Below are 15,310 nucleotides of genomic sequence, written 5' to 3'. Positions count from 1 at the left end.
CATCTAATTCAGTAAATGTTATACATGTTATAAATAGGCTATTATATGCATAATAGCCTATTTATTTGAAGTAAAAAACATTCCTATTTCTTCATAAAGTCAATAACTGGGCCAAACCTACATGTTTCCCAGATTGCATTGCACTAATTTAAAGGCCCATTCAAAACACACCACAGTTTATAGCTGAATGCTCAGTTTTGCATAACATGAGCTCCTCTATTGTCTTCAAATGATGGCGTTTAAAGCGGTTCTTTGCCAGGCTGCATTTAAATTAGGCTTTTTGTCAGTTTCACAGTGGCCCAAACAAAGAGGTCACACGCCGCAGGGTTCATTTAAGTGGTTCAAACATGGCAGGTGTGAAACGGCTGTGCGCCCCTTGTGAGGAAATGAGGAGATGTCTCCCAGAGGGACCCACACAAGCTGCCCATCAGTGAACGCTGCTTCATATCAATTAGAGGATGTGACAATGTGGCCTCCAGCGCCAGCAGCAAAATGTCTCTCATGTTTGCATAACCTTATTGAGCAATGCAACAAATTATGTTTCTCTGATTTTAAATGGCTGATTTATTGTAACTATGGCCAGGGGGGAATGTTTGCAGTAGCATTCATCAGCTAGTTTGAATGTTTGGCAGTATCAAAAAGCAAGACATTTTTGAAACCATTTTGCACAGAAACAATATACAGAGAAAGACAAAGATATATATATATTTATCGTTAGAATAAAGTAGCTTAATAGGTGAAGGTGAAGGTGAAGAATCCAACTGATATATACAGCTCAAAACAAAGAAGTAAATCTGGGCTGTGACTTTACAGTTCTAACTTGTGAAACAGATTGTCCTTCTAGCATTTACCCTCAAACTAGTGTTTTATGTATATCAATCAATCAACCATTATTTATAGAGCCCTTTACAACACTCAAAAGTGCTTCCCAATAAAAAAATCAAGGCCATACAAAAGCAAAAAACTGTACCAAAAAAAAGTGTTGCTACATTACTGAGTGTTAAAAGCCAGTCTGAATAATTGAGCTTGGATTTAAAAAGGCCAAAATCTGTGATGTGGTCCAGAGTCTGGAACCAGCGACGTTCATTTCACTTTATACCCTCGTTTGGAAGATAAAGCGTTCCTATAAGTCATTATTAATAATTTTGATTGTAATAAATATTAATCTCAAAAACGAAAAATGCAATATTAGACATTTTTATATATATAACTCGCACTTCTACCTTGAATTATTATGGCTATGGCTGCTTTCAAAAGCAAAACACAAAAACGGTTTATCTTGTACCAACAAAAGGTTTTGTTCCAAGTGAAACAATCATCTGTTTCAACAAAGGTTCTACATTTTGAGACAAATCTTAACTATATATTTTGGTTGTGTAATCAAAAAACTTGGCATAAAACAAAACCTGACAGTGAGGTGTGCGGAGCCTCATAAATCAGGACGTGGCTGTGGCATCTGATTGGCCGGAGCTTGGTTACAGTGTTCGAGGCTGATTGGTCCAGCTGGTCAGTGACACAGGTGTGTAATGACGATGATTAATGACGGCTCGTTAAAACTGCCACGTACACTGCACCTACTGTAGATAATATATCCAATCCAACTTTATTTTGAAAAGAACAAAGTCGACCAAAGTGCTTAACACACAAATGCCCATAAGACAAGGTAAAACAACACAATAAACAGACATTTAAAAACTAAAGTCAACTTTACAAATTGTGTTTAAAAAAATAAGGGAAAATGTGCGTTTTTAAAGAAGATTTGAAAAACAGAATGTGACAATGTAAAATCTGACAATAAAATAACATTTCTTAGGCCCTGAACCTATTTAAGGTAAAGGAAAAGCTTTAGAAATGTCAATTGATGAGTCAATAATTTAAAAACAATCCAAAGAATTCTATACAGATGGGTTCAGTATGAGAACAAGTCTATTATATAAAAGATGTCAGAGGAACATGAAATCAACCAAGCATTTTTTGTCTTAGAACTGGTAAAAAAAAGTCATACACATCAACACTGAATGTGACACTGAATGTAGCATACTTACTTTGCAGGCAAAAATAATGGCGTCTTAATTCACTCCTCCTTATCTCACTTTGCTTTTCTTACTGCAGTGAAATAAAAACACTGTGGTACTACTTCGAGGAGACAGATTTCTGCTTTTATCAACCAACTTTCCCTGAAGGACAAAATGAATGTTATAGTGCAGCCACAGAGTAAATATTAATTTGAAGCTGTTATTGTCCAGTTTAATCAACTGGACAATAGGAAACCATATTGTTTTTTTTCCCAGATAAAAATGAATCCTTCTTACATCTTGTGAGTTGTTTCTGTTTTTTCTGTCTCCTGAAAGCAGTCCCTTGGTGTAGATATAAATAGGAAATAACGACCATAATTAACAACACATTAGCGGTTAGTGGTCTTGGTACTATGCAAAGCACAGTGGGACACTTGAAATGCAATCCAAAAATGATATGACTTACACCTGTCATAGTGCTATTAGCCTCATGCTTCCTTTTCCTTTTTCCTCTGATCAACATGAGAAAACAAAACTGTGTAATGTGTTTAACAACTAATACAAAATGACCGCAATGTGAGTCTATCTGCAGTGGTCAAATATAGGATAAAAATACACATTTAAAAATACTTCTGTGTCTCACTCTGAATTGAGTTCTTCACATGAATCAATCTGGGAAGGTTCCCGCCAAAAGCCACCAGGACTTAAAAAAAATTCTTCACGCTGATTGTCTGTAGCGTCATAACAACGGAAAAAGCAGAAAAATCTCATTTGTGTTAAATCCAGTGTTCAGAAAAACACAGTCCTTTCTCATCAACAAATGTAGAAAGCGCCATAGTGTACACGTCTTTTTTAAAAACAAATGAGTCTGTATTTCTCCGTCCCCGCCGCCATTTGTTTTGGTTTGGTTGTTTTGACGTCTGCCCAAACCAGAATGTTGCGCTGTGATTGGTTCAAGTCCCACCTGCGGGCCCTAAATGCCATGAGATGGGCCTGTTAAACCACTGGTATGGACTGCAAACGGATCAGCAGGAGCCTAACAAGATGGATTCTCAAATTAATTAATCTTTAAAGTTTGTGTCTCTTGACCCTATAACTTAACCACAGCCCCGCACGTAAAGTTTACAACCCTCTTCAAACACCATGGTCAAGTCTACTATATTATAATACATTTTATATAGAGCTCAGCAATTCTCTTTTTGATTAGTCAAACTATTATTTTGATTGTACACTGAGACTTTTAAAATACATTGTCAACCAAATAAAGGTTGAAAACCTTCTAGATAGAGAATATTTACATATCTCAAAATAGTTTATTCTTTTGATGTCAAATAATTATTTTTGTGCTATTTAAGTGCTATTTTTGTTATTAATAAACATGTTTGTGTGTTGTCTGTACAGTACAACTACACTACAAGTACAACTATTACAAATGCATATGAAAATGTATCAAAAATGTATAAAAAAATATATAAAACCTATTGATACTCAGAAAGTAATTTCATTTTCAAAATATGATCATGTGTTATGTGTTGTGTGTGTTTATCAGCCTTAACTATACACTACATTCACCATTAAAGAAGCCAAATGAGAATCCACACATTTACACACATTTTATTCACACAGATAGTGGCTGCAGTACTAACCGTCATGTCAGCAGAAAATATTGATAATCTGGTATAAGCTGAACAACTAGACCTTTCTAAAACCCGAGCAGTAGAGTGTGTTAGTGCGGTGTCAGTTCGCCGTACCTGCGCTGACCACCTTGGCGAGCCTCCGCAGCCTCCTCTGGTGCGTCTTGCCTCTGTAGTGGATTTGAGCCTGAGCGCTGGAGTTCAGTTGGATGTTACACACTTGGCACATTGTTGCGCTGCTGTTGCCTCCGGGTCGCCGCTCTCGTTTGGCCCTGTGTACCGTCAAGCTCTTCCTCCCCTCCTCCTCTTTCCCCTCCTCCTCCTCCACCTCCTCAGCCTCCTCACCCTCCTTTGTTTCGTTCTTGGAAGGAGCGCTCTCATCCATGGGCTCAGGGCTCTTGGGGTTCTTCATATCTGAAGAAGGGAAATGGACAGTCGGTAATGCTTTAAAATAAGGTCCTTAGTACTTAGGCGTTAGATGTCAGAAGGCGTTAGATGTCAAAAGTATCAAAAAGCAGATACTAAATGATACTCAATCTAGACACCCGTTTGAGCAAGTATGGATACTAAGCAAATTCACTAGAAAAAGATCTTGAGCTTCATCTGAAGTAGAATATCAATGTTTAATAAAGAAAATACTGAATATGTCTGTTATGCTGGTATCAAAATTGAGTTTGAAATATTAGTATCATGATAACAACATAAGGCATTCAAAAGTACTAGGTATTTGTTTATAAGCACAGCCCACCCCCAAAAAAGCACATGTTTTTTGTTGATGGCTCGTAAACCCACTAGTGAAAGTCTTTAAAGTGCACAAATAACTAGTGCCTTAAAATATATATATATATATATATATATATATATATATATATATATATATATATATATATATATATATATATATATATATATATATATAGTTTAATACTATAATATAGTTTACGAACCTTATTTTAAAGGGTTACTATTTATCACCACCACATAATCAGAATCAGAAAAGGTTTATTGCCATTGTCAGGGAACAAAATTCACAGGCTAGGAACTTGCTTTGGTGATTCAGTGCAACTTACAATAATGAACAATTTAAAAATAACAGCATTTTAAAAAAAAAAACTATATGAATTACTTAACAAAAAATAGACTTAGTATGTACACAAAATGTACAGTTAAATGCACAGAAGTAGTGCATAAACATAATGTGGCACACATACATCTTAGTGCTACCCAGATTATAAATAATTATCATAGTTCGCCATAGAAAATGTACTGGTAGTTACTTTGAATTGAGCTGACATTGCCTGCTGCGTAAAGGCCGCCTCAAACGTCAAAAACCTGCAGTGTGCCTGTTGCTACAGCGTCCACCAGGGGGCATTGTAGCAGCATGGCTCCATTCACAGTTTCCTTTGCGTTCACTTCTCATTTCCCCACATTTTTTTGTGTGTTTGGACGTCCATTTAGGGCCTGCCATGTATTATAAAACCACACTCACACATCTTCATAGATAAAGCCAATTATCTGTGATGCACTTTTAGTTAGAAGATGTACACATATGAACAGATGCAGAATTACTTGCCAATAAAGACTTGAATTAGGCATCCATTTGTGTAAAAGGGTGGTTCCTCCCGACACATCTGAACAGCACGGAGAAATGCAAGATCTAGCTTTAGATTTGGACATTGTCAGCGAATAAATGACAGCGACTCCCAGGGTGTAACACAAAAAGACATGTTTCTTTGTGAGCGCCATTATACCTGTAATGGCTGAGTGATTATGGCAGGCGGAGTCTATAAATCAACCAAAAAACGCTGGCTTCTGGTGTAAATGCAGAAACGTCACCCCAACTCTTTGTCTCAACCCTTTTCATATGATAATAACGTCAATTAAGTCCTTGAGTATTTCCACAACTCGTTACAAGCCTCTCTCCACCACTGGCTTTGCAAAATCAGCATATGTTAAAAAATAAATAAAACATCTTTGCTGCATGGTTAAAAAAAAAAATAATCTATTTGAGAGTGCAATGGAAATGTGCTTGGGTTTATCAGCATCAGACCAGTAAGGCGAACATCAAAGCTGCAGTGCATTGCTGATGCTGTAATTATCTGAACAATGTTGAGAAGGGCCACTACTGCGACTCTCATATGTTTGACTGTGCCCCTTTTTTCATACAAATGCATCATAAAATAAAAAAATACATCGGCTCACTATTACAATCATAAAGCTATTTGGATATAGCCTTGCATCTTCCATCTGTATCTTCACATTTGTAAACATGCTCATATCCCTAAAGCTCAAAATAATATATTCTCTATCAAAAAACACTTTTAAAAATGCTCAAATTTACCTAAAACATTTACAGACACACTAAGTCTTGTAATGATTATATACATTTTTAAATGGATTCAGACTACATCCTATGGTCCCGTCAAATATATAAAGTACATTCAACCTTAGATGAACAAAAATGCAGAATAAAACAAAAGAATGTACACTTCAAAAGACATCTGCAAGAAAAACACATTTTTAACATCTGCTAAAGCAGCAGAACCCGACTATAACCCGAAGTCTTTTGTCAGAAAATTCCCGATCTCATTGACGTGAGGTGTGCAGACAGGGTCGGTCAGACGGAGGGGCCTCTGTCCACATCCCTTTAAACCACTGCTGTGTAAAGAGAAAAGAATAGACTTATACACTGAGCAGCCTTTAAACATGGGCCGATTTATTTTTTTAAGAGTTGTCTTTATAATCAGATGCTAATGTTGTAAATGATGCTGTGATAAACTGTGATCTGGTACAGACCAGTCCCTTTCCTCAGCTGGAGGTGTCAGCTGCCACAGCCCATACAGAAGAGCCTAACAGCTCTGTGCCTGCAGCTGTGAGCACAATCTTATGTGTGGATGTGAATTTAGAGATGAAGCAAACGTAACATAAACGTAAAGACAAGCCAGAGATGATGGACATTCCCATAGTTAAATATGGATTTATTGTCAAGTAATTTGCTCAGTCTACACCACTAATGTTACAGATGTGAGTGCATAACATTAACACTACAAATTTAAATGTATTTGTAGGAACTAGTGGGCCAATATTTGCACTTTTCAGTGTATCGGCTACCGGCATTAGCTGGAAAAGCAATATCATATCATATTCTCAAAAATGACCAAAATCAGTCCAAAAAGATATTGGTCTATCTCAAGTAGGTACTATCTATAATTAGAATATACATGGGGTAGCAGTGGCTCAATTGTTTTTTACACAAGTTGTCAAGTGGTCGATTATTTGCACATTGGCAACCTCATTCCTGCACAGTCTACCCCAGGGCAGCTGTGGCTACAGAAGAAATACCACTGCCAAGTACAGAGTGAACGGACTACAGTGTAACTAGAGTCGTACTGTAGGACCAATTTTGACCCCTTTCTCCAAATTATATAATTTCCAAATTGCTACAAACTCTTCCAAAAACCTGTTTTACTACAAACTTGAAAAGAAAAGCAGTGTTTTTAGGTTTTGCGCAGTTCCTTCTTGGCAATCCTTCTTTAGCCAGCAGGTTGCTCCAAAAACAAAATCATCCTCTGCTGAAGATTTAAGGCAGATAGCTGATACGCTAAAACGTTTAATCGATCTATATCGGCTTTGAGCTTTGAGAGGCTTTAATAATATTATTATTATCATTATTATTATTATTATTACAGTCACAACTTGAAAGATTGGTTTGAGGTCAAAAATGTCATATCAAAATATACATTCCCTGTGAAATATAACTATACAATAAACCCCATTGACGTAGATCAGTCCAAGTTCTAATGTTATAGTTCGTGACACCTAAAAGGCCGAGTTCGTCAGGCTCTTGATCAGGTCATCATATTCTTATTACCAGCCAACATCTTGAGCATGCCTCACATCTTTGTTTTATGGCCTAAGACAGCTGCATGGAAATTAACTGTCAACTTTACAAACTACTCTATCAGAACACCCAGTCAGAGTTTATGTTCCCAGCTCGGAGGTCAGTTAAGTGAGGTATTAATTTCCCCTGACATGAGCGATTCATAACTTCTGACAATAATATTTTGGGTAACCTGCGTGTGCAAAGCCAGCGAAAGTGCTCCACACACACACAGTTTTGTTCATAGTCCAATAAAGGTCATCTGAAACAGGAGGAGAGGCTAATGGCTAACAGCGGCGGCCGTCAGTGAGTTGCCAGGTGGGTGCTGACACGAACCTGGCAACCCGTGCGCCGTATTTTCCTCAAGCTGCTCTGCCCATCTGGGTGACATGGGGCCCCGCCTTCAAGTGTTGTACCTCCGCACTCCGTCAACACCTCAACTTGATAAATGACAACAACATTATTACTGAGGTTTTTTAGCTGTTAAAAATATATAAACAATGGGGGGAAAACTTCTGATGTTTCAGGGATAAATTATCTTTCTATTAATCCATCATTGTATCTTGTATCAAAATGTAATACTTTGCTGAAACTGAAGAAAATCAACTGTTGACCCTAAATAAAAATCTGAATCAGAGAAAAAGTTTAATTGCCATTGGAATCTGTTTCAGCGATATGGTGCAAATTAAAACGTACTCAAAACAATGGTAAATAAAATATAAACAATAATAAAGGCATGAAAAATTTACAATTTATTTGAAAGAAAAGCGTTCATTGAGCAAAAAATATTTAGGAAATAGATTATACAATATATTTAGAATAAAAGGTTGTGTAATTTTGCCTTATTTTGCATCTATTTATTTGTCACAACATTTCGTAATATTTGAATCTTTTGAGCGGTGTGTTTGGTCATTGAACTGTACTGAACCCTTAGAGAGCATTTTACCCTAAAGAAAAACATAAAGGTAATTTGAAATCCACTGGTCCATTGGTTTAGGTGCTAAATTCAGTAGATTGTATGGCCATAAATGACATTATCCTAACCTCAAAATTGACTGAAGTGCATTTAGCCACTGCGAAAAGCACTTACAACATCATTAGCAATAAAAACCTATTGATTAGCAAAAATCTTGTAAAAACTGTACTGTGAAGCAAGTGCACAGTTGTAAATGTGGTCGTTTTTGCATTTTTCCTTTTAACCCTTTTGTCCAGATGAATTTACTAAACCATGTCCGGGAAGATCATTTTCTTGTGAGATTGATATTTTAGCAGCTGCCCTGAAATGGCTCACTAAACATAATTAGTGACTATTTCATGCTTGAATGCACTCCTTCAATACAAAGGCACCTGGGGGACGGGGCCTATAGACACCCAAAGATTAGCTTATTATGGAGCCATGATGGGCCCAAACACCAGTGCTTTCAAATTCTGCATTTTGGTTTTTAAATGTGTAGTGTGTGTTACTATGTGCAGTCTTTTAAGATGTAGTATGCATACAAATAAAGCTTTATTCAGTTAAGTTATTCATTCTTTTTTTTTATTTGTACATTTTAATGTTTTCCACCAGGAGTAAATGATTTTGGATGGTTTTGTACTCAAGCATATGATATAACTTAATTTGGGTAAAAAGAAACAAGTATCGATGTGTTGTTGCTGCTGCTGCTGCTGCTGCTGCTGCTGTTGTTGTTGTTGTTGTTGTTGTTGGGGTCTTTCTCTGCAGACACAGTGTAGTCTGTAGTTTGTGCTGTTGTCTCTGCAGTGGGCCAATCATAACAATGGGAGGACAGAGAGGTCCAACTGTACAATCACTGCACACTGCGTTCAAATGGATTCAAACTGCACAGGTACAAAGACCCAGGTAATAGTCTCAAACTGCTGTTTATCTTGGCAGCAATGTTTTCTTGTTTTCTCGTTTATTATGGAGATGTTTATGCTAAAACTGTACAGTAACGGCAGTAGTCTGATTTCTACAATCTGTCTCTATACCATTATTTAACCTATCAATGTTTGAGTTCTGGAGTTATCAGATTATTGAAATGAGGAAATGTTAAATATTGAAAAAGTTAAAAATCAATTTTAAATACTACAATTACTCGGATCTAATTGTTGAGTTATGTGATTATTATCTAATTACAGGATATTTGTTTATGTAAATGTTCCCATGGTAAAACGTCTTGTCAACTTGCAGACGTCAACTACGCTTTGCAAATGGAAATTATTACAGCATAACATTTGCCTGTACAGTGAGCGCAACTTTGTGTAACTCTAGATCTGTTTCACAGCAAAGACCCGCTGACAGACATGTACGTTAGGATTGTACGTGCTTCTTTAGATACGCGGTCCAAAAAAAACACTTCCTGGAACAAGAGTCCAGATGTTCAAAGCCATCGTGATACGGCTATGCTCTTTTGTGTCTGTACCCACAATGCAACACCTGTCACTACACCTCCATTACACATTACACACATAGATGCTAGATAACTGGGCTCGACTGTACTATTTTAGTGAGGTTTTACTGAGTTGTGAAAAATGCTGTGAGTGAATACCAAACATAATTTTTTCATGTAAATAGTACACCAACTAAATGTCTGCAATGGAAACATAGCAGGCATCGCACAGCAACATTTCACCACAGAGGAGACAACACAGTGAGCTTAATATTGTTCTGTGGAGCAAAGTTTTACTATTTGTGAAATATTTATGTGGATTGAAGTAGGTGCAATTTTGAGATTAGGTTCTGGATGTGCATTTTTGTCTTGGCAAAAAAGGAACATTATAACATAATATCAGACGCCAGCGTATTCTAGATCATTCTTGTTTGGATGTTACTTCAGTTTTATATTTTTTTTGTTATTTTCATTACGTTGCAACACATTTCTTTGTTCATAGCCTTCTTTTTCTCCATTTCCCACACCACATTGTCTAACTCTACATTAGCATTACTGTCAATACACCTATTTCCCTCTTGTCGGACAGAAAAATCTGAATATTTAACAGCTCAATAAATGCTCGTGGGCCAGTGGTGGACTAGGATTAGGAGTTGTGTCACTAGGCAACCCTGAACATCCACTGAAAAGGGCCACTCAAATGTGAGCATTTTCCCACAAATTGCAGCCTAGTTATACTGTAATTTACTCGCAGAAGGCAGAGAATGAACAAAAAGCCACACGGCAGGCAGCATCAGTCAGAAATCAGAGCGATGCGTTCAAATCAGCTTTGCCAGGGTTTCACTTTGGCCTCACATCCAGATAGTCAATCAGAGAATAATGTCAACAGGACTAGGTAAAATACAAACAAGGTATGCCATAAACGATGGAATAAATGATTTGAATGTAAAAAGAAAAACAAAAAGGGTTGTTTTTTTCTGATATTTCTATTTTATTACTTGCCACTCAAGGCTTTTTGTATGGTATTTTTGAATAAATTCTACCATGTAATTGTTTCTTGTTTGATGTTGCTCTAATTAACTGTCCATAGAAAGAGAAATAAAGTCATCTTAATCTGTATCAGCTGAAACGTCTTGACTCGAACCAGGGGTATATGTTTTAACCAACCAAAACTGAACACTGTACAATGCAATAACATTGTCATAATTTGTCTAAGACTAAGCAAAAGTGACTGGAGTTAACGTGTCTCTATCTTGCAATCAAGTTGAAATATAAAGGTAAATACAAGACAGACTACAGGCCCAACAATTTCACATGAAGATAAATTCCCCTAGAGTTTATTTTTAAATATGTAAATTCATTGTAGATAAAAATGAGTTGTATAGAGCCTGTGTTGAGAGCTACTTGTGTGGTGACTGTGTGACAAGGTCATTTACAAATGCTGTGTTCTGATTCTGCCATGATTCACGGCGTTAGGTAATGTGAGTGAGTGGGAGCTGTTAACACTCTGGATATTTCAGTCCAGTTTCTCTTTGTCTCAGCTAAAACAACTGGAGACACCCTGCAGCACTGGTCCTTAAAGTGCTCACTGTTTAAATAGTGTACAGTATTGAAATCACGTTGTCTCAAAACAGTCAAGCACAGTTCTGACATAGCTGGGATTTGATCATATCTTGCCATTTATTTTAAGGTGCACAATGTAACTAACTACTGCATTGAACATATATATCTTTAATTCATTTTTTATTGCCCCAAAAAACATTTAAAACATGTATTCTGTGATTGGGCTCCCCTCTCACCGTTTTGACATTTAATTAAGTACTGTACATTGTTTACCTTTTGTGTTTGGTTGATTTAGAAGATTTTGTTTTGTATTTTCATGATTTTTTTCTTACATTGATTTACTCATATTAAATTTATCCCACAAATTCATAGACATCTCCTCATAGTACCAAGTCTCTGTAACTGGTTTGGCGTCCATCTTGTTGACACCTCGCTGTAATCTCAGATAACACACACTCTCTCGCTCACATTAATCTGAGGACAGAGATTAGGCCGACGTTAAACAAAGCAGAAGGAATCTGCCAGCTCTTTAATTATACAACACTGCTATCACTCTTCATTCAATAAGCTGCTTTATTGTGTCCTGTGTCCGTTTCTAAATAAATTATCTTCTTTCTTGACTTGATAGTTATTTAGTGATCATTAAAATTTGTTACAGTTTATTAGCTCTATACGCAGTAAGACGAAAACGTGATGAGAAATAAGAGCAATAACAATGTGAGAATGGCTATATCCAGATATTGATGTTAGGCCTTTACATAACTTTACATAATACATTTTTAGGAACACATTTGTTTATATTTCATATTTTATAAATCAACAAACTAATTTGGTCATCATGGAAGCTCCACACTCATTCTGAGGTGAAAGTTTAAAGCCAGAACAGTAATATACATAATACACTAAATTTATATAGCATTTGCCGCTATTAACAATATGTTTTTGTTCATATAAGGGCTGCAACTAAAAAAAAAAAATCCCTCTAAATGATTATTTCTATTGAATATTGAGATTTTAAATACATGTTTAACCAATTAAAGTTTGAAATACGGTGACTAAAGGCTTTTAGACAGAGAGTATTTCTGAATACATAATTTGTTGACATTTTGATTCAATAATGTCTCTGTCTTAGTTATAAAAAGGTCTTAAAAATTAAAATACAACTATAATCTTTCTTTATAATCGACTGGTCATGATTAGTCGATTAATTTCTGCAGCAGTAGTTTGTGTGTGTGTGTGTGTGTGTGTGTGTGTAGTCCAGGTTGTTTGAGTGGAGCTTGTCACAGTGTGGGGCATGAAGGAGATGAAGGAGGTGAAGGAGGTGAAGGAGGCGAAGGAGGCAAAGGAGGTGAAGGAGGCGAAGGAGGGGAAGGAGGGGAAGGATGTGAAGGACGTGAAGGAGGCGAAGGAGGTGAAGGAGGCGAAGGAGGGGAAGGACGTGAAGGAGGCGAAGGAGGTGAAGGAGGCGAAAGAGGTGAAGGACGTGAAGGAGGCAAAGGAGGTGAAGGAGGCAAAGGGGGTGTAGGAGGCGAAGGACGTGAAGGTGGTGGAGGAGATAAAGGAGGTGTGGCCATCACTGTCACCTCCCTGATGTTTTCCACTGGCTCTGGCTCCAGTTTGCTTTGGCTCCTGTTCTGCTGCTTATCAGTCTATTCAGCCACAACGTGGACACAAAGGGAAGATCCAACATGACCATGCCAAAATAAACAAAGAATTAATATTCTGTTGAAACAAAAACTAGAGGCTTCAGTTGAGAGCGTCATTGGCCCTATGATGGTAAAGATACAACTCTCTGATTAGTCTAGTGCTGTGAATTCTAGTGCTAAATATTCTTTAGAGTAATTAAGCTGGACCTTTCTCATGTTATAAAAGTATTATGTAGAAAGTGTATCAAGCTTCTGAGCATGTAAAACATAAAAATAAATCAATAACCCTTTTACTTCAAGTCAAACAAACCTGTTTGTGCACCAAACTCACACGAAAAATGAAAACAAAGGCCTCTTAGGCTATTCCAAATAAATTGTCTGTTTGCTGTAACCTGACCCGACATTTTTCAAGTGGGTCGATCGGTAGGTAAATTCAATTATTTTTTACTTTGAAGGCAAAAAAAAAAGATCAAAATGTTTGACTCGGAGTGACCGCCCGGGGTCAGGCTTCAACAGTCAATGACGGAAAACGTAATATCGGGAGACTAAGATATTTCAATCGACCTTTTGTACGCCGTTATCCTTTTGGTAGCGAAGGCGAGCGGGGGGAACATGCGGGGACACGGGCGCCGCCATGTATGTTGTGATGATGCTGCTGGGCGTGTTTATGTCCCAGAATGCATAGCGTAAGTCAAATTTAAATAATGCCACACCATGACACAGAGCGTCATGAGCGGTGGCCAGGGCAGTGGCGCTGACTAAACCAAACCAACATGTCATAAACAATATGTGGTTCCCTCCTGCATGGTCTGTGTAATACAGAAGCATATGAAGGACTGTAAATTAAGACGACTATGCGGTGCGCAATGCGTAATTTGTCTCTCGGGACGAAAGATAGGTTTACCAGCACTTTAAAAATGTTCTACGGTCGGTGAGACAGCAAAATATCTGAAAAATAAAATAACTTGCCGTTTTTTAAACAAAATGCAGATCTTTTTTTTCCAGTCGGCTAGTTTTATACCGGGTCGGTCGGGTTACGGTAAACAGACCTATTATTTTGCTCAGCCTTATATGCATTCCCCATGGACTTTTAAACTTAATTACAAGCCCCTAGGTCTAATTCTTTGGTATATCAGCTTCAACTTTTAAATGGGAATTGTCAAGATGCTCAGTCTGTCAGTCCACAACCTCCAGACAGTAGTTTTACTCTTCCTTATATTTACCAAAACAATCAAGGCAGGATTTAAAATCTGACTTTCCTTTGTGTATAGCTTGTTACCACTTATAACCAGAGTAAATCAGACAGCAGAGGTCATAAAAGTGTCAACTGTACAAAGCGCCTTGCCCTTTAAGGGTTCAGAAACAGCTTCAGTTTGAATTGGGTTTTTTAGTTAACACAAAACAAAGGTTTATGAACAATTGTAACACCAAACCTTGACTATAGCTGAAAATAAGTCATGTTAAGTTCAAGAACCACACGTTCTAAAATAAATTGTAAATAATTTGGCATAACAAGACCACTCAATACTTGACATTGCGGTCCTCTGGTCCATAAAACTACTTCATATGTATCACATTTGAAACACCTTTGCAGAAAGTCCTCCAAAAGGCAGCAGGGACATGAATACAGAAAGCAAACGATGTGGATTGGACTGGATGCGATTGAGGCCAGGACAAATAGGACGTTGGAGACCGAGGGGGTGAGTTTTTTAACTGGAGGGAAGCACTGTACTTAAACCAAGGGCAACAGTGAGAACGGGCATCTGTCATCAGCCATCTGGGAGGGCCCTCGGGTCTCTGCGGAGCCCAAAGTAAATGTGTCCACTGACTGAAATGGACCGGAGCGCTAACAGTTAACAAAGCTAACATGCTAACATAACAGACTACACACATTTAAATCTATAGTTGGAAGATAAGATATGGTTATTTAATTCAATCTATACACTGAAAAAGTAAATCTGGATGTGTTTTTATCTGACTATTGATGTCACATTAGGTATTTTACTATTGTTTGGTCATGGTGTGGTGTTTATTCAATAATCGTGAAATTTTCCTGTTGTGGACGCCATTTTGAGGACTTTTGGTGAGTCAAAAAACATCAGTCATGTTTCAGTCACTTGAAACTCATGGATACCTAACCTAAACAAATGGATTATGTGAATTTATTGAAACAACAAAGGTCTAA

General features: G+C 37.3%; 1 protein-coding gene across 2 annotated transcripts in view; it reads right to left on the bottom strand.

The window, feature by feature from the left end:
* The window catches only part of LOC140369367 (zinc finger protein 385D-like), a 50,106-nt gene that overhangs the window by 27,717 nt on the left and 7,079 nt on the right, over positions 1-15,310 (bottom strand). For both annotated transcript variants that reach the window (XM_072456693.1, XM_072456692.1), the window contains exon 2: positions 3,767-4,063. In XM_072456693.1, the coding sequence (XP_072312794.1) occupies positions 3,767-4,063 (297 nt within the window). The remainder of the gene's footprint in view (positions 1-3,766; positions 4,064-15,310) is intronic.

This window comes from Eucyclogobius newberryi, unplaced genomic scaffold (assembly GCF_026437365.1).
Source record: "Eucyclogobius newberryi isolate DKJ021-1_F unplaced genomic scaffold, fEucNew1.0.hap1 SCAF_20, whole genome shotgun sequence".
In the NCBI taxonomy this organism is placed as follows: domain Eukaryota; kingdom Metazoa; phylum Chordata; class Actinopteri; order Gobiiformes; family Gobiidae; genus Eucyclogobius; species Eucyclogobius newberryi.
This window is presented reverse-complemented; position numbering and strand designations above follow the sequence as displayed.